Raw genomic sequence first — 25282 nt, 5'->3', positions numbered from 1 at the left:
TTTTCTGTTTACATGTACTGAGAGATTTGCACTGGTGTAATCTCGCAAAATGGCCAAGAAATTCCCAGTATACGAGATTTAAGTTTACATTTCCTGTCCAGTTAGCGTAATCCGATAGTTTGTATTCAGCGTGTCTACAATAAAGTAAAACAAACAAACAATAAAAAAAAAAATCAAAATTAAAGATAATTATAAAATAAATAAAGTATCCTGTGTTCGTGTGCCTTTGTAGACAAACTTGTTTGATTTCATAAGTACAGGGTATGAGGGCGCCAGCATTAAACTCAAACTAAACAAAGATGTGTTGTATGGATTTCCTAAATGTGTGGGCAGAGTAGTTACATTGGTCTCGATGCATGTATAGGCTATTAAAAGGGAGAGTGTTTCACTAAACCTGATCATGTATTTTTAAATGGACTCCATCAAAACACATCACTTGCTGACAAACAGCTGCGGAAATCAAAGATAACCTGAAACACCAACAAAAGTCACTTCTTTAATTTTCTTGAACGCCTGTCAGAAATTCTTACCTTCACATAGTGTAGCAAAGCACCATTTCTTTACGCAAAAACACCTTAAATATATTAAACACTCAACGTAATGGCATAATCACACTCTAGATCTTGTTTTAACATATGGCATAGAAACTGAACATTTAACAGTGTTTCCTGAAAACCCTCTCCTGTCTGATCATTTCCTGATAACATTTACATTTACAATAATTGATTACACAGCAGTGGAGAGTAGACTTTATCACAGTAGTTGTCTTTCTAAAAGCTCTGTAACTAAGTTTAAGAATATAATCCACCCACTGTTATCATCTTCAATGGCCTGTACCAACATAGAGCAGAGCAGCTATCTGAACACTACCCCAACAGAGGTCGATTATCTTGTTAATAATTTTACCTCCTCACTACGTATGACTCTGGATACTGTAGCTCCTGTGAAAACTAAGGTCTCAAATCAGAAGTACCTGACTCCGTGGTATAATTCTCAAACACGTAGCCTAAAGCAGATGACTCATAAGCTGGAGAGGTCACAAATGTCACAAATTTAGAGGATCATCATTTAGCCTGGAGAAATAGTTTGCTGATTTATAAGAAAGCCCTTCGCAAAGCCAGAACATCTTACTATTCGTCACTGATTGAAGAAAATAAGAACAACCCCAGATTTCTCTTCAGCACTGTAGCCAGGCTGACAAAAAGTCAGAGCTCTTTTGAGCCAACCATCCCTTTAACGCTAACTAGTAATGACTTCATGAACTTCTTCACAAATAAAATTCTTATCATTAGAGAAAAAATTACCAATAATCATCCCACAGATGTAATATCGTCTACAGCTACTCTTAGTACCATTGATGTTAAGTTAGACTCTTTTTCTCCAATTGATCTTTCTGAGTTAACTTCAATAATTACTTCCTCCAAACCATCAACGTGTCTTTTAGACCCCATTCCTACAAAACTGCTCAAAGAAGTCCTGCCATTAATTAATTCTTCGATCTTAAATATGATCAACCTATCTCTAATAATCGGCTATGTACCACAGGCCTTCAAGCTGGCTGTAGTTAAACCTTTACTCAAAAAGCCATCTCTAGACCCAGCAGTCTTAGCTAATTATAGGCCAATCTCCAACCTTCCTTTCATATCAAAAATCCTTGAAAGAGTAGTTGTCAAACAGCTAACAGATCATCTGCAGAGGAATGGCTTATTTGAAGAGTTTCAGTCAGGTTTCAGAGCTCATCACAGCACAGAAACAGCTTTAGTGAAGGTTACAAATGATATTCTTATGGCCTCTGACAGTGGACTCATCTCTGCGCTTGTCCTGCTAGACCTTAGTGCAGCGTTCGATACTGTTGACCATAATATCCTATTAGAGCGATTAGAACATGCTGTAGGTATTACAGGTACTGTGCTGCAGTGGTTTGTATCATATCTATCTAATAGACTCCAATTTGTACATGTAAATGGAGAGTCCTCTTCACCCACTAAGGTCAATTATGGTGTTCCACAGGGTTCGGTGCTAGGACCAATTCTATTTACATTATACATGCTTCCCCTAGGCAGCATCATTAGAAGACATAGCATAAATTTTCACTGCTATGCAGATGACACGCAGCTCTATCTATCCATGAAGCCAGGTAACACACACCAATTAGTTAAACTGCAGGAATGTCTTAAAGACATAAAGACCTGGATGGCCACTAACATTCTGCTTCTTAATTCAGATAAAACTGAGGTTATTGTACTCGGCCCTGAAAATCTTGGAAATATGGTATCTAACCAGATTCTTACTCTGGATGGCATTACCTTGGCCTCCAGTAATGCTGTGAGGAACCTTGGAGTCATTTTTGACCAGGACATGTCCTTCAACGCACATATTAAACAAATATGTAAGACTGCTTTCTTCCATTTGCGCAACATCTCTAAAGTTAGAAATATCCTGTCTCTTAGTGACGCTGAAAAACTAGTTCATGCATTTATTACTTCCAGGCTGGACTACTGTAATTCATTATTATCAGGATGTCCTTAAAACTCGCTGAAAAGCCTTCAGTTAATCCAAAATGCTGCAGCAAGAGTACTGACAGGGACTAGAAAGAGAGAGCATATTTCTCCTGTTTTGGCTTCCCTTCATTGGCTTCCTGTTAAATCCAGAATTGAATTCAAAATCCTGCTCCTCACATACAAGGTCTTAAATAATCAGGCCCCATCTTATCTTAATGACCTTGTAGTACCATATCACCGTATTGGAGCACTTCGCTCTCGCACTGCAGGCCTACTTGTTGTTCCTAGAGTATTTAAAAGTAGAATGGGAGTGAGAGCCTTCAGTTTTCAGGCCCCTCTTCTGTGGAACCAGCTTCCAGTTTGGATTCGGGAGACAGACACTATCTCTACTTTCAAGATTAGGCTTAAAAATTTCCTTTTTGCTAAAGCATATAGTTAGGGCTGGACCAGGTGACCCTGAATCCTCCCTTAGTTATGCTGCAATAGACGTAGGCTGCCAGGGATTCCCATGATGCATTGAGTTTTTCCTTTCCAGTCACCTTTCTCACTCAGTATGTGTTAATAGACCTCTCTGCATTGAATCATATCTGTTATTAACCTCTGTCTCTCTTCCACAGCATGTCTTTCATCCTGTTTTCCTTCTCTCATCCCAACCGGTTGCAGCAGATGGCCGCCCCTCCCTGAGCCTGGTACTGCCAGAGGTTTCTTCCTGTTAAAAGGGAGTTTTCCTTCCCACTGTCGCCAAAGTGCTTGCTCATGGGGGTCATATGATTGCTGGGTTTCTCTCTGTACCTATGAAGCGCCTTGAGGCGACTTTTGTTGTGATTTGGTGCTATATAAATAAAATTGAATTGAATTAATTTTTCACGTTGTTGTCACGTTTCAGGACCACAGACAGCACGCGCTTCTGCGTTCGAAAATTAGCTCGTTGCCTCTAATCAGCAGATATTAGTGAGTGTCACAACTTCCCATTACACGCAGACGACTCCACTAGCTTTCTTAGTAAATTTGGCCCATACCCTACAATATATAATGTGCAAATGACCGTAAACTGTAATATAATGATGTTTATATGCAGCCAATGCATGTGGCAAAGAGTCCTCAACCAATCTTTAATAAATAGATACAAACTTTCCTAGAAATTATTTTGCCAGATGAATATGAAAGATGCCATTTTCAACCTTCGCGCACTGACACATCTACTCGAGCCATGTTAACAAACATTCATGGCACTGGCTGCATGAGCAACAGAAAATATTACTCTTTCTCGTCATTTGGAGGGCACCTGTTTATTAGTGCAAACAACCTAGCCTGAAAGACAATAATTTACCTCAGCAGTCAGCACGCAGTAACGCAGTGTGAAAGCTTGGCGCTAAACAGGCACTACATTTTTTTTTTTTATTCTGCATTTTTATTATTTTATTTTTATTCAAGCTACATACTTTTGAAAAGCCATCCAAAATAAATAAATAAATAAATAAATAAATAAATTCAGATGAACTGTCACTGGTTTGTACTGTTTGTAACAATATAAAAAGCATACAAATAGATTGTCCTTAAAAAAAGTCTTCAAAAGAGCATAATCACAAAAGTCATTTTAATTGACATTTCGTAGTAAATATATTATAATCATAAAAACGTTTTCCAAAGTAAAAATATTCAACACAAACTTAGTTGAAATATCACTTAATTACACTTTTGTTCAATCTTCATATCTACTTAAAACGCAAACATTCTGTTAAGTAATTGTGGGATTTATTGATATATGATGCCAAGAGACAATTTAGGTGTAATCGTTAGTTCATAAAGATTAAAGTGCTGATCATCTAATCACTGATTGGCTGGAACATCAGTAGCTCGTGTTTCTGATGGTGATCCTTTGAGCCGCCTCGATCTTGAAATCGCCGACACCTGACAGAGAGACACAGTGAAAGCAGATCAACGAAATCCTCGTTTGTGCGTCACAGTCTAAAGTGTGTTTGCATGCATGTGTGTGTCTACTCACCCTCAGTGAGTGCAGTGCCATCTGAGGAGAGGTGCCAGTATCTGCGGTCGCTTTGCCTGGCCTGCTCTCCATTCACCACACTTAAGAAAGGTCCCCACAGGCTGGACTCCTTCTCAAACCTGCCACACAGCATCGTCAGAGACTACTCACTGCAGCCAATCACATGCAAGGTAAAATGCAGTGGCATGAACTCACGTGAAGCCAGCATTTTCCTCCTTGAGCAGTTCAAGAGCCTCTAGCAGGGAGCTGCCCTTTGGCACATGCACCGAGTAAAGTGCTGCCGCTCCGCTGGATGTCACCACTTCCACCATCACATTCACCTTGACCTGGTTTGGTGAAACCACTACAGGATCTAAGGGCTCAAGCACCAGAGTGTCTGCAGCAAGGTACACATATAACAATGTTAGAGTGGCAACAGACACAACCTAAAGTGGCCAAAGAGGGTAGAAATGATGCTGCACATACTATCCTCAGTGAGGCACTCCTTGCTTTTAACTGCCATGTAGGATGTTTGCTGGAGAGCAGGCAGCGTCTGAGAGATGGCCATGGGGTTGTTGTATGCGTTGCTTCTGGCAGCTGTCCTCATGGCCTCCATTGAGGCGGCACACTCTGCAACCTCACTGCCCATTGCTAACAGGGCCTTGAACACATCAAATAAACACACTTCAGCTGCAAAGATATTGCTCTGTAGAAGTCTCTGAAGAGAGAGAGAGAGGAAGGATCCTTACTTGAACTGCAAGGCCTGTGCTGAATTCATTACCAATATGACCATCAGCCCTGCGGGAGGCTAGAAGCTTCTGCTTGATCTTGCTAAGAGCGCTGTCCAGCCCAGCAGCGTTCTGCATGTGAGAACCAGAGTCCTTCACACACTGGAGTGCCATTCCAGCCATGGCATACGTATCTGAGGAGAGAAATTGGATAAAATATTAGCACGACTGCATCATTACAGCTGTATTCAAAGCTAAAATACAAAGTGAAAAGCTTTTAGCATTTTCACAGCATACTAATGCAGATGTTTAGTGAGAGCTAAGCTAGCAGTACAAGAGGTAACCGCTTCGCCAGAGCAAACTGTGGCATAGCCAAAGAACTGAAAGCTAAACTGTATGTAGAGCTTCCTGTTAAATATCCATCAGGTGGCCTCAGCTTCAAACTCAGTGGATTTTGATATGAAATGTAACATGGCAGTGAATATATGTTTACTCCATCATGTGTCATCATGTCATCAGCGGTAAACTAATTTATCCTAAACCCATGATTGTTAGTAGGTAATAGCAGGGTGACTCCTGCATCATTATTTCACCTTTATGTTAACAGCTAAAGACACCATTAAGGCATGTTTCACCCACCCACACTCTCAGACTCTCCATGTTTGAACTGCTCATGTTCTGCTGCTTTGATGAGCTTGTTGGTCACATGGCTGTTGACCCTGATGCCGCTCACACAGAGAGCGAGCACACCCAGGGAGTACTGGTAATAGTTGGTCAAAGGGCGGTGGCTGACTGAATGCAGGAGAGAAGAAGCAAATTAAACCAAATTACACTGAACCACAACTTCACAGCAATGTTTGAGAAATTATGAGGCATTTCACTCTGGATGAAATTAGACAGAAAGTTACTCTATCCCTGCTAAATTCACAAACCATGAAATATGACCCCCGTCCTCTACATTAGGTAAACTCTGGTCAGATACTGTAGCACATCAAAAACGAGAGGATTGCTGAAAATTTTTTTATGACAACCATTGCCCTTCAAAAACTGAAAAACAAACAAACAAACAAAAAAAAACCCTTACAGGCAATGTGCTCTTTCTCCAGCTCCATCTGGTTCTTCAGGTGTGTCAGCAGTGTTTCACTCCTCTCGTTTACAGTGAAGCTGACCGTGTTGAGATCATAGCAGGAGGACTTTAAAGCCAGGCTGTAGAGCGCCAGCACACCAGTCACAGGCTGACTGTTAGAGAGAGAGCTGAGAGGAGGAAAAAAGGCTCAGTAGAGAACATTGGGGAGAAAGAGGACTTCATAGAAAGTGTTTAAGTGTGCATAAATGTGTGTTGTGTGTGTGTGTGTACCTTTGAATGTCATTGTGCAATTCATTTTTTAGTCTGTTGAGGTGTTCACTCTCCTTGGCCAGGTTGTGGTTATTGGAAAGGCGTAATGCCAAGTGGACACTGGGGTTAGGAAGTCCCTCCTGGCTCTCCAGAGAGCGAAGGAGATTCTTGTTGAGTGAAAGCAGCAGCTCAGTGTTGGAGCCTTCTGTATCTGGAATTTAACTTTATAGGTTTAAAAAAAAAAAAGTCACCTGACACAAACAAAACCTATATAAGTATCTCTGCTCTGCTGCTGTTGACATTTACATGAACTTTTGAAACTGTTGCAAAACCACAGCTGCTGCATCAGCAGGACTAATTTACAGAATCATCACTACGTTCAACACCCTCAGCAGATCAAGGCCAAAGAGGAGCCACATTCACTGTTAATCCTGCACAACTAAGTAAACAAGCAACACAATGCATCACTTACATTCATTAAATACGCAATTGCAACATCTGTGAATGTCCAGACTTGTCAGTAAGTGTATTTGCAAACTGGGTTGCCTCAGAGTTAGTGCAGCTTTAGAAAGTTTAGTATAGTTAAATTTTCTTTTCTTTTTTTTTTCTTTCGTTTAATTAATTTGTAAAGACGTCTTTTTAAAGTCGGCCTACTTACCACATGGTTTGGTAGAGGCAAAACCAATCAGTGCTGAGATTATCACCAAAGTTATCATTCTGGATAACCTGCTGGTTAAAAGATACAAAAATAAGGCACACAGGCACACAGAAAATGAATCAACTCGGCTAAACAGTTCAAGTTAAAAACAAAAACAGTAAAAGTAAAACAGATATACAGTCATTGCGGGTGATAAAAATGCAAGGAACTTTGAGGAAGGCATGTACAAGTAATAGAAAATAAATATAAAAATAACTAATTTATAGTAACATGGATTGTGTGCCAGCATCACTGCAGACAATAAGTATCACATGATTATAAAATCAAAGTGTTGTTTTGACATATCCTATAAACAGGAACGTGTTACCTCCACGGATCGTCCAAAGTGAAGAATCACAGCCGAGTGACGAGACGAGCTGCGACAACAGCTTCTAGCAGCTTCACTGTCACATGACTGGTCATTTGCAATCATAACGCGAGAGGGTCCCTTTAAACGTCAGCTGACAGGAAATTAAGAAAAAAAATCTCTAATATTAAAAAATAAAATGCCAACACCGTCTTATTGTCACTAGAGATCACTTTTACATTTCCACGACAACGTTTTTTGTCTTTTTTTCTCTTTTTCGGAAAGTACACTTTGTAGTACATCCACTGAAACTACATTTCCCACAATCCCACTAAACGTAACATGCGCACTTTCTAGAACCTTGACGACTGTTCTGGCGCGACTCAGTATTCAGAGTAAGGAGCTAACGTCAGTTTGACCCAGCCTATCGTAGAAGTCCACAGAGCACGGTGACAGTTAATTTTGGATCTTTTTCTATTCGACGGGGGTATCACGCGATTAGGTTAGTACGACTTTAGCTTGTAAAAACTATTTTTGTGTGCAAATGGGAACTCTCTAAAGGAGAATAAATAAGCTCTGAACGGAGGCGAGCTAACTAAACACATTTGTCAACAACAAAAACGGCAATGGGGCAGAGCAGCTGCACAACTCGCTCTTTAACGCCAAATATTTTTGCTTAACTTCTGCAGAGTGGCTGTTCAGTGCAGGGATGAGGCTGTCGCGTGCTTACCTCTCATCTATTAATAACACAAAGTTTTTATCATTAACATGCTAACGGCAGTAGCGTTATAGCTAGCTAAATAGGAGGCAGCTAGCGCGATGTAAACAAATAACATGTGCGTCATGTAGTTTGTAAAAAAAATTTTAAAAAAACCTTTATCAGCTTAACTGACTGGTATCAATACTGATCTTCCAGATCAGAGTCGTTAATAGCTGCTTACCCGCGTAGCTCTTCAAAAACATTTCATCGATTGGGCCAGCATGCATCACCCTGCGCCCCCAAGCAGTGAGCTGAGCTGCTTGCCAGCCATGTATTCCTTTTCAGGCCCCACAAGCCTTCCCGACTTCGACCTCGGACCTTCAAGTATGATTGAGGATGTACAGACAGCGACAGTCTCTAACAGGTATGTAACTGATGCACAGTGCACTATTTGTTTGTTTGTTTTCACCACATTTGTCTGACACGCTTTAGCTTAATTTGAAATATACTTTTATTTCTGAGCCTGACACAGGCATTTTCTGTGCCTCTATTCCACAGCAACTGGGAGACTAGATGCCTCAGGAAGCACAGGAGGAGAGCAGATGATGAGTAAGTGAGAGATGAATTATTAAAAAAAAAGAAAGAAAGAATAAAAGCATTTGGTAATGCTTGTCTTAGCCCTACATAAGTGTTCAACTATATGATTGTTTTATCAGGGGTTGCAGTGCCAAAAAGAGGAGGTTAATGTTTGAGGCAGAAGTTTCTCCTTCAAATTTGAGCACTAGCACAGAGTGTGACTGGTCTGGTGCAAACAGCTGCTCTTCTCAGTCTGCACAGCAAGCCTGCCCTGCGCCTCCACAGTCCTGCACAACATCTAATAACACCACTTTGCCGCAGACCTCTTCTTCCCTGTTCCGACTTGAGACGGAGAGCTCCTGCATGGAGATCGAGGCCGCACAGAGAAAACTTCAGGAGATAGAAGACAGGTATGCAATGTATAACATTTGGGAGAAAAAAACTGAACAAAACACGACTTGCCATTTGTTCACAGCAGCTGTGTTATGGTGTGTATTGTGTCTTTAACCTCTGCATGATAGTTTTATCTTCCTTTATAAAACGAGTTGATTCTATTGCCAGTTCACCAACCCATATTTGTGATTGGTCAGATGTTGCCAAGCCCTTTTATGTAAACATGCAGGGGAAACATTGGGTTGGCTTAGAGATTTAGCTTCATATGCTTGATTATCCTGATTGTGAATGATGGGTTAAGTGAAACCAGATAATGGAAACATAATCCTGGGTATGTTGTACATGCTCCGAAGCAGGTTTTGGTATGTAGAATAAGTAACCATAGTGATGTAACCCAGTAAAAAGTCTGAGTATTCGAGGTCAATCCTGAACGTACCTCTGTAAGCACAGGCCTCTGTTTATAATGTGTATACAATGTATATGTCAGGCCCACAGACCACCCTTCAGGCTGTTTTGTATTTTCACTTATGTATTTACATTGTTCTTGACAATGTAAATACATAACATTTCTATTTATATCATTCAAAGTGGTTTTTGTTTTTAAATCTGGCATTCAGCGTTGGTGAAGAGTTTGGGGGTTACATCACAAGAAAGAGTGACAACCCACATTGTACTATTGATGTATCACAGAATAACACTGGAGGACGATGAGGATGAAGATCTGGATGTAGAGCCAGCTCCGAGACGCCCGGTGCTGGTGATGTCTGACAGTTTGAAGAAGGGCCTGCAGCAGGGCATCAGTGACATCCTCCCCCACACAGTAGCCCAGTCTGTGTATGTTTATTTTGTTATTGGAACATTTAATGGTGATTTTTAAGTAATGAATAGAAATGGATATATCCTTTATTGTCCCTCATTAGGGAAATTCAGGTGTTCTAGCAGTAAAGCGACAGGCAGATGGAGCATGCAGATTCACACAAAAGTTAAAAATATAAAATAAAAAGCAAGAAATAAGAGACTGTACAGGGAAATTTACAACATAAGAAGGAAAAAACGAAAAAATATGAGTAATGATGTGAGACGGACTCCAAATATTGTTTTCAACTGGCAAGAGTTTCTTGATTAAGAAGTCAGAGCAGTTGCACTTCTTTAGGGATGCTAATATTTGTGTCACCTTCGTCTTTCTCACACTTTAGGAGCCGTTCCTGTATGGAGCTGGTGCTATGGCGGCCACCAGAAGATCCCTTCAGTCAGAGACTTAAGGACTCATTACAGAAACAGCGCAAACAACAGACTGTGTGTCGGCAGACTCCAACTCCATGTCCATCTCCCAGTCCTCACAGTCCCCTTAACCCCTCAAGTCCACCAGCAGACACACACTCTCCTCTGTACAGTTTCTCTGTGGCCCACAACTCTGGGGAGGAGGAGATGGAAATGTAATAGTGTTTCTCCACAAAGTGATGCCAAAGTGAAAGACTGGAGACTCGTAGCAAAGTAAAAAGATTTAAAAAGACGTGGAACAACTTCAGGCTGGTCAGTTTGTGTCTTTATAAGGATATTGTTAAGTTTTGAACAGTTTGTGAAGCGCATCATTTTCTTGGCAGTAATTTATGTTTTCTGACTTTAATCCCATTTGATCCCACTTGTAACATAATAACTGACATAATCTCCAAGGTCTGTCAACAAGTAGCCTTACATAATACTTCGCAGTATTGATGTTTCCCGTAAGAAGTGAAACGACTTTTACGTTGCCAAAGCCTGGCCAGCACTACGCTGATGTGTTGTAAATATGATTATATTTCTCAAACATCAGCGTGGAGCATCTGGATTTTCACCTTCTGGACATTAACATTTGGTCACATTTGCTCGTGGCATGCCTTCCTGCTTGTAGTAATACTTTTGGCGGAGAGATCATCTCTATTGCTTAGCAAGTATGCCATTAGGGGAGCTTGGAGGAATTTATAAAGTCATGGAAATGCAGAATTTTATGGTTTGACTGTATTTTCATATGCACATGACCAGAACTTCAGCTAGCCATTGGGTGCTATAAACTTTATATTTGTTTTTTAATAAATGTACAGTTTTCATGTGTATATTCTGCCCAGTTTTCATTGGATGAAAGTGCTTGAATCAGGCAAGTTTGTGTGTGTGAACGTGGCTTGTAGTAAAATGCGCTATAATACTGTAAGTACCAATCCATTTACCATACATGCATACTGTAAATGGAGCTCTACCCAAATATTTAGATAGTTGTTTGTATTTGGTTTGACTCTTACAATAGTGATCATCATACTTCACACCCTTTCCAAATTCAGCCATATTTTCGAACCCTTCAGATTAATGGACAGCGAGTACAAGTAGACAGGTTCAAAAGCCTTTAATACATTACATTTTGCTTCAGTCTTGCAGAAACTGTAAATGTATTTTTAAGCATTTTCTAAGGACTTTGTTAAAGCCCTGCCAGCTGCCAGGTTATTTAATGTACGGTAACTCACATGATTGTCAGTCTTCAGAGAAATGTCAGCTCCTGTCGTTTACAGCTCACTGCAAGCTATAAAAACCTTACTGCCTTAGCACAGAGGAATGTGATGACCACATCTCCAGTTGTTCCATATGTCACTGTGACCTGCTTGTTAACCTCCTATCTTAGAACAGTGAATGATTTATATTTGTTGCCATGGGACAACTTTAAATAAGACTGATTTGAAGAGCATTCTATCACTGGTGTGCAGTCGCTCACACAGTGTAAGGGTTTGGGTTGCTTTAACTCCCATCTGTGTCTGTACTCTGAGGGATCTGTGAATGAAACAATAATAGCAGTTAATATCAATATTTGGAAAACAATGAGTGCTTTTAATATTCCCATCAGACATGGGTAACATGGCTCTATGCATGACTGATACTATTCTGAGATTCATCTAAAGAAACATGCTATTTGTGTTAATGTTTTATCAGTTTATTTTATAATCTGTGGAAATTTGAGTGCAGAGAACCACCGTCAATAGCCTTAAACTGCTGTAAAGCTTTGTATTTTTTCATTGTGCATTTTTTTGGTCAGACTAAATATGAATGAAGACGTAATTTTGTGGGTTAGAAAATTAAGAAGAAAAAAATTACAAAACATTCACAAAAATACTTGACTTTAAATTACAAGTAGTACTTGGAGTGTTGAAATTTATAACTACTGTAAACTTCATCAAGTGGAAACATTAAAAGTCACTTCACAATAACCAGATATTGAAGAATTTACTCACTGTTCCAAGATAGGATCCTGATAAATCGGGAGGAGGTGAGCTCCACCCATAGGCCTGATTTTCAGCACGGAGCTGCTTCACTTTGCTCTGGAGGTAACATATAAGCTTAAAGGAAGCCACGTCTGAGGAGCTGTGATGGGAGTTCAGAGCTTGGAGGGAGGGAGAGCTGAGAGATTTCTGGTATTCCTTAAAAGAAAAATGATACCAGGATTTTTCTTAATAGCATAAATAATGAGTAAGGACACAAACGTTTTGGGTTTCACACAGGTTTCACAGAGCAAAGCACTTACCATTTCTTCCTCAGGTCTTTCAGACTCCCTCTGCCTAACATCTTGTGGTCTTGGTGCCTTCCTAGAAAAAGCAAACCTGAATTTGGTTGGTTGTTTGGTAAATAACATAACTGCATGAATATCTGTTGTACATGTATAATGTTAGATCTATGGTCTAAGCATCGCATCACATTGAGTTGAGGTGAGATCATGCTCTTGTACAGCTGGTTAGTATAACATTGATTTACCAAGACACAAAATTACCTGCCCCTTAACAACTTTGCTTGGCACCTGTGGGATGACAAAAGTTAGCACAAAAACTGTATACATGTCACAGTATTGTTTGATTCAAGATCAGCAGCTTTGGGAAATTATTGCAACACAAAAAGAAAAATATGACTTGGCTGCATTCTGGGTTTAGTTTGGAGGATGCCATTTTTGTTTTGAGCACGTTACCGTTCCAGTTCAGCCGTCAACTCTTCTTCAAACTTGCGTGCCAGGCGAGCTGCAGTCTGTCCCTTCCACTCAGCCATGCTCCTCTGAACCTGCCTGAGCTCAGAGTCTTTGGCCTTCAGCTGCTTGCGGAGACATGCTGCCACTCCTCCTCCGCCTTGAACCCCTCCATCACTCATGTGAACCCATTTTAAGCTGCTCAACTCCTCAATGTGTTCCTGCAAAAATGTCACAGGGAGTTAAATTTCCTCTAATGCTATGTGTGTGTGTTTTGTCTAAGCGTGTGGGTTCAGACCTGAATGAGTCGTTCCTTTAAAAAATTCAAAGCTTGATCTCTCTCCAGCCTCAGCTGTTGCCTCTGGATGCTCAGTTCTTGCTCCTGAAAAATGGGAGATTTTTACTGAATATGTCCATATAAACATTTAGCGTGTTGTAAGCAAAGTTCAAATGATACCTTTTCTTTTTTCAGCTGCTCGTTGGTTTGTTTCTGTGAGTCTAGCTCTTGGTGCAGTTGGCTAATAAAATCCTTCAGCTGCTCTCGTAGTGTTTTTAGGTTCATAAAAGCCTCGGCTACTGTGAAACTGCAAATGACAAAGATATGTGCATTACAAGTCAATTACAAACAAGCTATGAAAACTGGGCATAAAATTATACCTGGGAGGTAGTTTTCCAGCACTTTGTTTGGCTCCACTTTGCTCCACTAACAGGCTGAGATGCTGGCACTCTGCTGCTAGCTGCTCGGTCCAGTGTTGGTGTTGCTGCTCCATCTCAGCTGTGATTTGGTTACGGCTGCTCTCCCTTTCTTCTAGCATCACCCGGAGCCTGTCTGCCTCTTTAACTGCCAGCTGGACATCCTTCTCGAGCTGCAGAACTGTCCTCTGACTCTGCCATGATTACAGAGCACACCAGGTCAACTTTTCTAAGATGTCACATCACATCTAGAGTATGAACATGACTGCTTTCTGTGGTTTCACTGCACCTGCGCCATCTGTAGCTCAGCCTGGTGCTCCTCTTTCAGTGACTTGCAAATTGCAGCCAACTGTGTACAGTTTTCCTTTTCCAGCTCCTGCAGTTTCTTAGAGATAAAAGCAAAATCATACAAACATGGAAAGAAAATGTATTTAGATTTATCTAAGTGGAAGATCCCTTACTGTTTTTAGTTCCATGACCTGATGTTGAAGAGCTAATGCTTTACTCTTCTCTTTCTGCATTTCGCTCCTCAAACTTTCCAGGAGCTTTTCATTCTGCTCTTCCAGTATCCCACGCTGCACCTCCAGAGCTTCCATTTTTTCTGCCTCCCACTTCCTCCTCTCCTCCTTCACTGCTTTGTACACCTAAATGGGAAAAGAGAGCATTCTGTTCATACCATCCAATTATGTTAGAAAGGTTGCATATGTTAGTCAAAGGATTATCAGTGTACCTTTTCCGATGCTTCTACATGCAACTCCTCTTCATGTTTCTTTACCTCTTCCTTCTGCTGTTGCAGAGATTTCTGTAGCTTAATTAATTCTTCTTCCTTTAGCTACAAAATTAAGAGAGGACGACCTCTTAGAATTAACCCTACAAAGTATTTTACTAGTAGTATAATATGTAGTGCAATAACCTTAACGATGGCACGCCACCCAACATAAAATATATGCATTTATAGCATTACAGAATACCTGAGATACAACCCCTCACCAAACAGTTCTCTAGTCTGTACTTTCAAAGGAATACTTTTTTCTTTTTAGCCTGAACATGAACTGAGGAGAAATCAGTAACCTGTAACAATAAACCTTTTGGGCTTGCTGTTAATAATATAAACATATTAGTAAAGGTACTTATAGAACAAGAAAAAATGATTTGTGGCACTTACCATTATACTGTGGACGTGCTCTTCAACTTCCTTCAGGGCTTTGTGGTGCTGCATCCTCAAGTGCTGTTGCTCCACCTTCAGTCCATCTCGTTCTGCTTGTAAGGCACTGCATTGCTCCTGGAAATCTAGGAGCTGCAGCTCTTTGTGGGCCAAGATTTTCTCCAGAGTTACCACTCTGATCTTATGTTCTCCCACCTCACCCTGCAGCCCACTCACTCGAGCCTCCAGTGCCTAACAGGAAAAGAGACAGCAACAGTACTACACACACACACACACACACACACACACACACACACACACACACACACACACACACGTAGCATTAAAAAAAAAAAAAAAAATGCTACCTCAATCTGCCCCTTTTTCTGCATCTGTTTTTCTTCCAAACAAGCACATCTGTTTCTCAGTGACGTCTCTGCTTCTGTGGCCTTTTGGAGCTCTTCACAAGTCTCCTCCAATTTCTGCTCCAAAAGGAAAATATATTCAGAGACATTTTAAAACAGACACTAGATCTGCCTTTACTCAAACAAAAATGGATTCTGTCTGTTAAATTTCATTCAGTACCCTCACTGAAATTGAGATCACAATGATAAAGAAGCCCAAAATAAAATTGTAAAATGATAAATCCACAACTTTATGATTAAAGTTTAGATTCTCCATTTGGATTGGTGAAGATCATAAATATTTCTGTTCATAAAGTGAATGCAGACTATAATTAGAAAAAGAAAGCACAATTTAATGTAATTTCATGTTTACATGTATAAAAAATGAGTCCCATTAAACCAAAAAATATTTTTTAGTTATAACTTTGTATTTTTGGAGTTACTACATAGTCTATAAACAGGCTATGATACCTCTTGGATGGACTCCAGCTTTTCTCTCGCACGTCGCTGCTCAGCAAACAGTTCTGTTTTGGCATTATCCAGCTGTCTTTCCATTTCTTCCTGCTCCAGCACCGACATTATGACATTGTTCTGTTTATTGAACAATAAAAAGAGAAAGTGATGACATAAGAACAAAATTAAATCAAGGACTGAACTACTAACTACAGGAGTAGGTTTGTTTTTTTACTGCTTTGAAGCAGGATCCATCCTTTGGAGTCTGTTTACACAGACGCTGAACTGTAAAATCTTCCTGGGTGTCTCTGTGCTGGAGAAGACATGATTCTTTCTGCCTCAGCATCTTCTGCAGCTGCCAGCTACCATGCCTGCGGCAAAATGATGTTTTATCAATAAAGAAAACTCTCCTTTATGCAGACAAATATTATGTTGATGTTGGCCGTGTTAATGCATATGGCTCTGAATGAGACAGTTAGTAGGAGGAGATTTTATACCCAACAGACTTCCTCTCTGCTCTGCTGTCTCTCTGAACAGACTGCAAAGTCCTCTTCTCCTCCTCCATCTGTGCCGTCTCTGTAGTCAGTCGCTCTAACTCCTGCAAAGCATGCTGCAGCACGAACCATTACTTGTACATGTTAGTGAGTCTTCAGCAAACATTCTCCTGAAAAACATTTGAAAATGCTGGACTTTACCTTCCTTTTCTGTCGAAGTTCAGAGAGGCAGACCTCAACATCTTTTATCTGAGCCCTCTTCAACCACAGCGTCTCCTCCTCTTCCTCACATTTCTAAACCACACACAAACAAGCTAAGCACCATCTCATACATATGCATGCAGGTGAATTTATACAACTGACACAGAATAGAATAAATTTCCCCCGGAGGTTTAGCTTACTTGTCGGAGGTCGGAGAGTCGGCCAATCATCTTGACCCATTCAGACTGCATCTTGTCCAGTGTCCTCTCAGGCCTGGACTTGCTGCTCCGGCAGCTCATTTCTTCATCTGTGTCACTAAAATGACTCGCAGGTCTGAATACACATGAGAGCAGAATACACAAATCTGAAAAAGTATTTAAAAAACAAGGAGAACTTGCCCTAGGAGTATTTTTAATTTTGAGATTAAGTTTAGGTCACTGACATCTGGAATTATAGAACTTAATTTGTTAAAATAAGTGTTCCTTCCTATTCTGCTAATTCTTAATCTATGTTTAAGGTCAGATGACATTCTGGTCTACTGTAGCTTTTAAGTTTCTTCTTTCCAGTGTTTTACATAGATTTCTTTGCACTGGTTTACTCTGATTGATATTTGGAAAGCAGTGTTGTTGCAGAACTAGGTTTTGACAGGAAGCATTTCAGAATTATCACCAGCTGACATGAAAGGTTCTTCTTCTGGGTTCATCTCTTACGCTTAAGGGCTGATATTAGGGTAATTAAAAATTTTGAGTGCTTGACGGGCATTTTTTGGCATTTTTCTATGTGCATATAAAATATATTTGCAGAATTTTACATGTTAGAGATACTGTTGGGTGTTTGTCCCAATGGGTAGAGCTCTAAACCCAAACTTCCCCACCATACAACCAATTATCCTACAGCACAATTGGCAGAATGACACTACCAAATATTTAAAGGCAGATTTTAATTGGATTTTGGAAGTTATTAAAATTTTCTCTTTATTGTATTAAGAGCTTTCAGAGCTTGTCCTCTTAGTGCATTACCTGCCATATTGAAGTTTCCTGATGCTATTGAGTGTGTACTAACATAGGTGCAGCTCATACTTTGATTTATTTTACCTATATGCTGTTCTCCTGTTACGTTGAGAGTTACAAACGGGTCCATATGGGGATCTCTGTACTTTGGGAATAAAGACAAAAAAATTATTTTGACACTTTATTACTTTGTGTATTTTATAGTAATAAAATAGTAGTAGTCAGCTCTTACCTGATGTAGACTGAGATTCACTTTCTTCTTGTGTTGTTCTGTCGGTCTGGTTGCAACTACCGGGGTTCTCTGTGCACCGCGCGGACAGGTCACAGGAGCTTACTGGGAAAAGCAGAGGCGGTGGTGTATGTTTCATGATCAACAACAGCTGGTGTGATTATGCGAACGTGCACCCGGTCAAATCTTTCTGCTCACCGGACCTGGAGTACCTGATGATTAAGTGCCGGCCATTCTGGCTACCGAGGGAATTCACAGCAGTGATTATTACGGCGGTTTACATTCCCCCACAAGCCGACACTGACCGAGCACTCAGGGAACTGTACAGCGCGATCAGCAGTGAGGAAACCGCACACCCAGAGGCGGCGTTTATCACGACCGGGGACTTTAATAAGGGTAACCTGAAGAAAGTCTCACAAAAACTCCACCAACACATCCATTTCAGCACTCGTGGAGACCGGCTTCTTGACCACTGCTACACCTCTTTCCGGGATGCATACAAAGCCCTCCCCCGCGCCCCATTCGGCCAATCAGATCACCGCTCCATCCTGCTCCTGCCCGCCTACAGGCAGAAGCTGAAACAGGAAGCTCCAACCCTGAGGGCGGTGCACCGGTGGTCGGACCAATCGGAGTCTACGCTGCGGGACTGTTTTGATCACGCGGACTGGGAAATGTTTCACGTGGCTGCTAAAGACATTGATGAGTACACAGACTCAGTCTGCGGATTTATCAGAAAATGCGTAGAAGATGTCGTCCCATCCAGAACAGTTAAATCCTTCCCAAATCAAAAACCCTGGATTAACAGAGATGTTCGCACAGCACTGGCGGCACGGAGCACCGCTTTTGCCTCCGCGAACACATCGGACTACAAACACGCACATTACCAACTCCGGAAGACGATCAAAGCAGCCAAACGTGAGTACAGGGACAAGGTGGAGCAACATTTTGACAACCCTCGGAGTATGTGGCAGGGACTAAACACGATCACAGACTTTAGAGGGAAAACCAGCACACCGCAGACCACGGCCTCTCTGTGTGAGGATCTAAACGTATTCTACGCTAGATTCGACACAGCGAACACCACGAGACCGGACAGTGTGCGCACCGCGGATGACGTCAGTGCGCACACTGTGTCTGAGGAGGATGTGCGGAAGTGCTTCAGGAGGGTGAACGCACGCAAAGCTACTGGTCCGGACGGGATTCCCGGCCGCGTCCTCAAGTCATGCGCGGCTCAGCTGGCTGGAGTGTTTACACACATCTTCAACCTTTCCCTCTCTCTGTCTGTAGTCCCAGCCTGCTTCAAAATGGCCACCATCGTCCCTGTACCCAAATCCTCCACCATCTCCTCATTGAACGACTGGCGACCCGTAGCCCTGACCCCCATCGTGAGCAAATGCTTCGAGAAGCTGGTCAGGGACTTCATCTGCTCTGCACTACCCGACTCACTGGACCCTCTACAGTTCGCATACCGCCACAACAGGTCCACTGATGATGCCATAGCCCTGACACTCCATGCTGCCCTGTCACACCTGGAGAAGAGAGACACGTATGTGAGAATGCTGTTTGTAGATTACAGCTCAGCATTCAACACCATCGTTCCCTCGAAGCTGGACAGGAAACTGCAGGATCTAGGACTGAGCAGCTCCCTCTGCAGCTGGATCCTTAACTTCCTGTCTGACAGACGCCAAGTGGTCAGACTGGGCAGCACCACCTCATCCCCCATCACACTGAACACTGGTGCTCCACAGGGGTGTGTACTGAGCCCTCTCCTGTACTCACTCTACACCTACGACTGCACGGCCACTAGAAACTCCAACATCATTGTGAAGTTTGCGGACGACACTACAGTGGTGGGTCTTATTACCAACGGTGATGAGACGGCCTACAGGGAGGAGGTCAGCGCCCTGACCCACTGGTGTCAAGACAACCATCTCACCCTCAACGTCGCAAAGACAAAGGAGTTGATAGTGGACTTCCGGAGGTGCAGAGGAGTACACACCCCCATCACCATCAACGGCGCTGCTGTGGAGAGAGTGAGCAGCTTCCGCTTCCTTGGTGTACATCTGGCTGAGGATCTTACGTGGTCAGTACACATAAACAAAACAGTGAAGAAGGCGCAGCAGCGCCTCTTCTTTCTCAGGAGACTGAAGAGATTCGGCATGAGCCCCCGCATCCTCAGGACCTTCTATCGCTGTGCCATTGAGAGCATCCTCACTGGATGCATCACCACCTGGTACGGCAACAGCACCGCTCACAACCGCAAAGCTCTCCAGAGAGTAGTGCGGTGTGCTGAACGGATAATTGGAGGTGAGCTTCCCTCCCTCCAAGACATCTACAGGAAGCGGTGCCTGAGGAAAGCGGGGAGGATCATCAAGGACTCCAGTCACCCCAGCCATAAACTGTTCAGACTACTTCCATCAGGAAGGAGGTTCTGCAGCATCCGGTCCCGTACCAGCAGACTGAGAGACAGCTTTTTCCATCAGGCCATCAGACTGCTGAACACTTCATAGACACCTCACCCTCACTACTGGAACTTCAACATTATGCACTCCATACTGTATATAAATACCACTGTTCTGCACATACCAACCTCTGTATATTTTATATATCTTATTTTATTGTTTACTTTATTTCATTTGTAAAACATGTATATACATACTATATACACACTCAAACACACACACGTAGAAAAACATATTTAGTATACACATTCAGTAATGTATATACCTTTACATATTGTACATATATTTATTACTTTTTAGATTAGCCATTTTTATATTTTGCTTGTTTTACGTTATTGTATTTTGCACAACTCTGTTGCTTGTGAAGCTCGCACACAAGAATTTCACTCACATGTACTGTACCAGTGTACCTGCACATGTGATGTGACAATAAAAGTGATTTGATTTGATTTGATTTGATTTGATTTGATTTGCTACACTGGCCATTAATTTCTGTGACAGACCGAATGAGAGAGTGCCATCCTAACAAGAGTGGATACTTTTTGTAGATATTATCCTTCATATTTGTAATTATCATTCATTACCCTTTAAATTTTTCAGTTTCACTTTTCAAACTCTGATATTTTGTGTCTAAACATATTTATAAACTAGTTCACTTCCATATCTTCTGTTTCTTACCGGGCCACTTGTGAATGTGCTGCCTGACTTGCTCCGTGCAGACTGTATCAAGGTCGCTGTCAATGGACACGGTGTCAAAGCTCAGCACAGGTACTCCTCAAAAAGAACCAAGCAGCCCACAATCACTATTTCAAATAAACAGAATCCCAAAAGCATCGGTGTGGTAGGCTGTGCTTGTAAATGCAAGTGTAATGCAGTGTAATGTGTGTGGTACCTGCCAAGCACCTGGTCTTAGGAGAACAGCTGCTGTTGACATTTTCAGGGTCTTTTAAAACCTCTGTCCTGTGGAAGACTGAAATGAAAAGGGAAGAAAACAAGGCTTGTTAAGACTTATATATTAAAAAAAAAAAAAAAAATACTGCTGACAGTACACGTAATGCGTAAAGGTGTCCTGTACTACATCTATTAATGGTTATAAAACTTTTTCATTCATACTTCTATTTGAAAAGTTAGCAGTCCAGCCTAGCTAACATCAGAAAACTCTACTAGCATTTATGTTCATTCATTCGTGCAACTTTAAATCCATTCAACATTATTCTCCATGGTCGGACATGACTTCATGCAGTGACTCCCTGAAGCCATTGAGTTCCCTGCCCCCGTTTTAGGAACCACTGCATTATGTGCATGCTGAGTTGAAAGTTTGGCCTCAAGTCCAAAAGCTCAAATCCAGAGTTCTGGTAAATGAGTGTAGGGAGAGCATGTGATATATTTAATGCTTTGGGTATGAATTATAACCAATCATAGATGTGAGCTAATTTTTTGACTTACTACTTTAGACGAGAAGTAATAACACTCCTCAACCTGGTATAGTATTCAGGCACCATTTTTGTTTTGCCAAAATGATTTTCAAACAGTCAAACATCTGTAGAGAACATGCCTTCAATCACATGTCGAACACACAGATGGACAGACATATAGCCAAAGAACTGGAAGACAGATGGATCATTTTTCTCTCAATCCTCACCCTTTTGACTAAGCAAAGTTTAAAACATGCCTGAAAGCTTATCTTTCAAAGATTTTATAGATACAGACTTGTATCACTGCTGTCATCCTCAGGCTGTGATAATCTGCATGTCTCTAAAGCTCCTGCTTTCACACCAGCATGTGATATATTTGCTCCAGCGCTATGAGAAACACAGCTCTTCGTGTTTTGACCTGGTTGGTTTGTCAGGGAATGCTGAGGAGTGAGTGTGTCATCGCTGCTTTCCCCAGTCATTTCTGAACCTCTTCTTTCAACATCATAAACATGTCGTTCATGTTGTTTACTTTGGTAAGCGCCGCTGTCAGAGATGTTTGTACTCCCAGTCACTTCTGCTTTATCCAACATTTGCATACTGCCATCTATAAAAGTCAGTTCTACCATCTCCTCTCTGAAGCGTGTAGCAAAGTCCTCGGTGCAGATACTGTCTGAAGGAGGGCCAATTTCTTCGGCCAGCCCTCCTTCCTTGCAGGTGCCTCCAAGTAGTCTCTCCAGCCTCCAGATGACCTGCTCTCTACAAGACTCAATTTCCTCTTTGTCCCTCCTGTCTAACCTCTTTTCAGTTTTGTCATCAGTTACAGGATCTTTCGAGCAGCCCTCTGTATTTTCTGAGGTAGAGCAGAGGAGAAGTGGTGTAAGGAAAAGTCCACTCTATTAACATTATGGTGATCAACATAGACCATACAGTCCTGTGCAAGAGTCTTAAGCCACCTCTAATTTCTTTATATTTTGCTTCAGTGATTTACTGAAAACATACATACAGTATTTAAGGCAGAAGGTATAAAGAACTATTGCCCAAGACCATTTTAAAACAATTCCAAGAAAGTCTGGAAGTATAATCAAAAGAAATGAGTGTTGGATTGAGATTTTTTGCACAATACTGTACATATATATTATTTAATTATAGGCCACCTATGAAGACAACGCACAGGGGCCTGACCAACTCTCATATTAAGCAGCTGCCCAAACATGTATACATTTAGCAACATACTTTCCAAGAAAGTTGGGTTGTTGTATATTTCAATTTTAAACTTAGTTACAACTTTTTTGGAAATCAGGGTTGCATTTCTTTCACTTGTGCAGAAAGAAAAATTATGTCACCACTAGTACTAATCATTTTCACTGCTGTAAGATATTTACCTCAGACTATAAATAAGGCCTTTTCAGTTAAAAACATTGTTAATTTAAAACTTTTCCTGTGAATAGCCCTAATATTAAAATATTACCATATCTTTGCTGCACTGTTTGAGCGTTCATCAAATCTAGACCAGACATGGGGGTGTCATTTTGTTCACTTGTACTTCCCAGGCCTGTATCTTTGCTCAGAGACTGACTCCAACCAAGAGGAGCTAGAAAAATACCACACACACACACAAAAAAAGAGATTACATAATATTACATGGAAAACACAAATCTTTAAATCTAGTATAGAGCTGTTATTGTGATATAAATTACCTGCACTGCTGCAATCAAGCTCACATTTCTGGGGCAGGACCTGGATAAATTAATCATACTTGCTTATGTTATTATCATTTTTATTATTATTTTAAATTTGCCTACATGTGCACAGAGACAAACATACAGAACAAAGTGACAATCACAGAGTCACAAACCTGCAACTGCTCAAGCTGAGCATCCATTGCATCCAAGAGGCGATCGCAGTGGTCAAATCCAAACACACTGCTATTGTCGTTAAGATCTATGAGGGCAGAGAAAAGGGGGTATATGAATGGCTCCACACATAAGAGTGAGGAATACATAATAATTCTTTTAAACCTTCAGACCAGTATAAAGAAGTTTCTGGGGATGTTCTGCATGTCTGTCTGCTCCGTTATTGTTCCTCTCAGCCATGTCCTGCACCTGAAGAAAAAAGTGCAGGCATTGAGAGACAACATAGGAGACTACACCCCCTGTATGGCCCAGCAGTCAGGGCTAGCAGGAAAGTTATAAGGAGTGTGTGGCAGTAAGGTGGGGGGGGATGTTGCCCAGTTGTCCAGGAAACCAAGACCACTTAGCTTGTTAGCAAGCCAAACTGACTTCTTTTCATTGAGTTGACGATAAATCCCCGGATCTCCCCGTCTGAAAATCAAGTCCAAGAGCTGTGAAAGTTACTTACAAATATCTGGAGTATTAAAGTGTCACATCTAGCTGTGACTTGTGGGACTATTTTTTCAGCCGCGGCCAAGACTCAATCGAGCCTTTGCTATAAGCAGAGTGATATTTTCATAGTGCGAATGAGCCCACAAATCAGATGTATTGAACACAAAAGCGTCTGGCCAATCTGTCTGAAGCTCCCTGGTTAAACGTTCATGTTTCTGAGTTATCAAATGAAAACAAAAAACATCACACTGACCGCGACAAACACTGAGAACTAACTTACTTTAAGAAGACGGGCGTTTTCAGTCGATGCCGAACATGTCTCAGCGGTTCTGACTAGCACAGCTGTTGCTGCTGCTGGGAGAGTTGATTGACGGGAAATTGAGGCTGCCATGGAAACGGTCAAACAGCTCGAGATACAGCAAGCTAACAGCCTCGAGGAGTCGCGCGAGCTACGGCAGTAAAAGCGCTAAACGAAGTTATTATAGTTAACAAAAACTAAATTAAAAGTAGATATTAAAAAATAGTTCACTCACATAAAAAATATTTTCTGAATTTATAAAGCAAAAAAAACAAAACAAATATAGAGGTAGTATGTTTAGCTCTAGTACGTTAGTTTGGTTAAAAATAAATTGATAGACATCAATTGATGTCCTAGACTGAGTCTACCGTTTTCAAAATTTTTTTTTTAATCTGATACCAGATTTTCCTAAGTCTTGCCTTTGACATATAACGATAATAGTTAATAGAGTTAATAAAGACTAACAATGAAACTAATAAAAACTAAAAAAGTAAGAAAATCAACTCTAGATACTAACAAACTAAACGGAATTAAAAACAGAAAGTCAAAATTATACTTATTCCATAAGTATTTGAATAAAGACAGTTACTTAAATATTTAAATACTAATATTTCTTGTAGTTTTACCTCTGTAAACCACTGCAGTGGTTTTAAAATCAATCAGTGTCTTGTTTTGTTTTTTCAAAAGTTTTGCATGAACTGTTTAGGAATTACAGACAATTTTGTGCACTGTCCCACCTTTTCAGAGGCTGGAAAATAATTGGAAAATGTATAAAGTTTTATGGCCAGAGGAAGTCTGTTCCCTCATATATATGTATGTATATGGCATGGGCATAAGGCTGCAAGTGGAACCAGGTCACTAGTGTTTATTGATGTGGTTGCTAATAGAAGCAGCAGGATGAACTGTGAAGTGCACAGGGCTTTACTCTCTGCTTAGACTCAC

The 25282-nt window shown here is 41.1% G+C and overlaps 3 protein-coding genes across 5 annotated transcripts; 1 reads left to right on the top strand and 2 right to left on the bottom strand.

Annotated features, from left to right (window-relative positions):
- Positions 1–4081: 4081 nt before the first annotated feature.
- Positions 4082–7656, bottom strand: tcn2 (transcobalamin II). Of its 3 annotated transcripts, none has more exons than XM_063489680.1 (10): positions 7575–7656; positions 7208–7278; positions 6571–6760; positions 6298–6467; positions 5853–6005; positions 5235–5407; positions 4972–5146; positions 4702–4882; positions 4507–4625; positions 4082–4412 (listed from the first exon to the last, which is right to left on the bottom strand). In XM_063489680.1, the coding sequence occupies exons 2-10, from the start codon at positions 7263–7265 to the stop codon at positions 4351–4353; spliced, it is 1281 nt and encodes a 426-aa protein (XP_063345750.1). In that variant the 5' UTR covers positions 7266–7278; positions 7575–7656; the 3' UTR covers positions 4082–4350. The 3 variants fall into 3 exon arrangements, with proteins under 3 accessions (XP_063345750.1, XP_063345751.1, XP_063345752.1); XM_063489681.1 differs by having other exon boundaries at positions 7208–7275; positions 7575–7631; XM_063489682.1 differs by having other exon boundaries at positions 7208–7275; positions 7581–7602.
- Positions 7657–7916: 260 nt separating this feature from the next.
- Positions 7917–11313, top strand: ccdc117 (coiled-coil domain containing 117). Its single transcript, XM_063490508.1, has 5 exons — positions 7917–8677; positions 8812–8862; positions 8970–9239; positions 9913–10056; positions 10419–11313. Exons 1-5 carry the CDS (start codon positions 8535–8537, stop codon positions 10660–10662), a joined length of 852 nt encoding a protein of 283 aa, XP_063346578.1. The 5' UTR covers positions 7917–8534; the 3' UTR covers positions 10663–11313.
- A 99-nt stretch (positions 11314–11412) lies between these two features.
- On the bottom strand, positions 11413–18069 carry si:ch211-102c2.8 (trichohyalin). Its single transcript, XM_063490507.1, has 21 exons — positions 18022–18069; positions 17827–17928; positions 17679–17739; positions 16785–16917; positions 16585–16677; positions 16387–16499; positions 16125–16260; positions 15908–16027; positions 15401–15514; positions 15054–15284; positions 14619–14720; positions 14350–14532; positions 14178–14273; positions 13853–14082; positions 13653–13779; positions 13494–13577; positions 13202–13416; positions 13010–13036; positions 12767–12827; positions 12477–12662; positions 11413–12018 (listed from the first exon to the last, which is right to left on the bottom strand). Exons 4-21 carry the CDS (start codon positions 16881–16883, stop codon positions 11986–11988), a joined length of 2250 nt encoding a protein of 749 aa, XP_063346577.1. The 5' UTR covers positions 16884–16917; positions 17679–17739; positions 17827–17928; positions 18022–18069; the 3' UTR covers positions 11413–11985.
- Positions 18070–25282: the final 7213 nt, after the last annotated feature.

The sequence above is a fragment of the Pelmatolapia mariae genome, linkage group LG12, assembly GCF_036321145.2.
Source record: "Pelmatolapia mariae isolate MD_Pm_ZW linkage group LG12, Pm_UMD_F_2, whole genome shotgun sequence".
Lineage (NCBI taxonomy): Eukaryota > Metazoa > Chordata > Actinopteri > Cichliformes > Cichlidae > Pelmatolapia > Pelmatolapia mariae.
Note: the sequence above shows the minus strand (reverse complement) of the source record. Positions and strands in the feature narration are given on the sequence as shown.

Coding starts and splice junctions, on each gene's coding strand:
- tcn2 (XM_063489680.1), bottom strand. CDS start 7,265: ATGATAACTTTGGTGATAATCTCAGCACTGATTGGTTTTGCCTCTACC. Junction 6,468..6,570: donor TTGCACAATGACATTCAAAG/GTACACACACAC, acceptor TCCTCCTCTCAG/CTCTCTCTCTAACAGTCAGC. Junction 5,408..5,852: donor TGGAGAGTCTGAGAGTGTGG/GTGGGTGAAACA, acceptor TTCTCTCCTCAG/ATACGTATGCCATGGCTGGA.
- ccdc117 (XM_063490508.1), top strand. CDS start 8,535: ATGCATCACCCTGCGCCCCCAAGCAGTGAGCTGAGCTGCTTGCCAGCC. Junction 8,863..8,969: donor AGGAGGAGAGCAGATGATGA/GTAAGTGAGAGA, acceptor TTGTTTTATCAG/GGGTTGCAGTGCCAAAAAGA. Junction 9,240..9,912: donor CTTCAGGAGATAGAAGACAG/GTATGCAATGTA, acceptor GATGTATCACAG/AATAACACTGGAGGACGATG.
- si:ch211-102c2.8 (XM_063490507.1), bottom strand. CDS start 16,883: ATGAGCTGCCGGAGCAGCAAGTCCAGGCCTGAGAGGACACTGGACAAG. Junction 16,028..16,124: donor ATGGATCCTGCTTCAAAGCA/GTAAAAAAACAA, acceptor TTCAATAAACAG/AACAATGTCATAATGTCGGT. Junction 14,721..15,053: donor AGCACGTCCACAGTATAATG/GTAAGTGCCACA, acceptor TTAATTTTGTAG/CTAAAGGAAGAAGAATTAAT.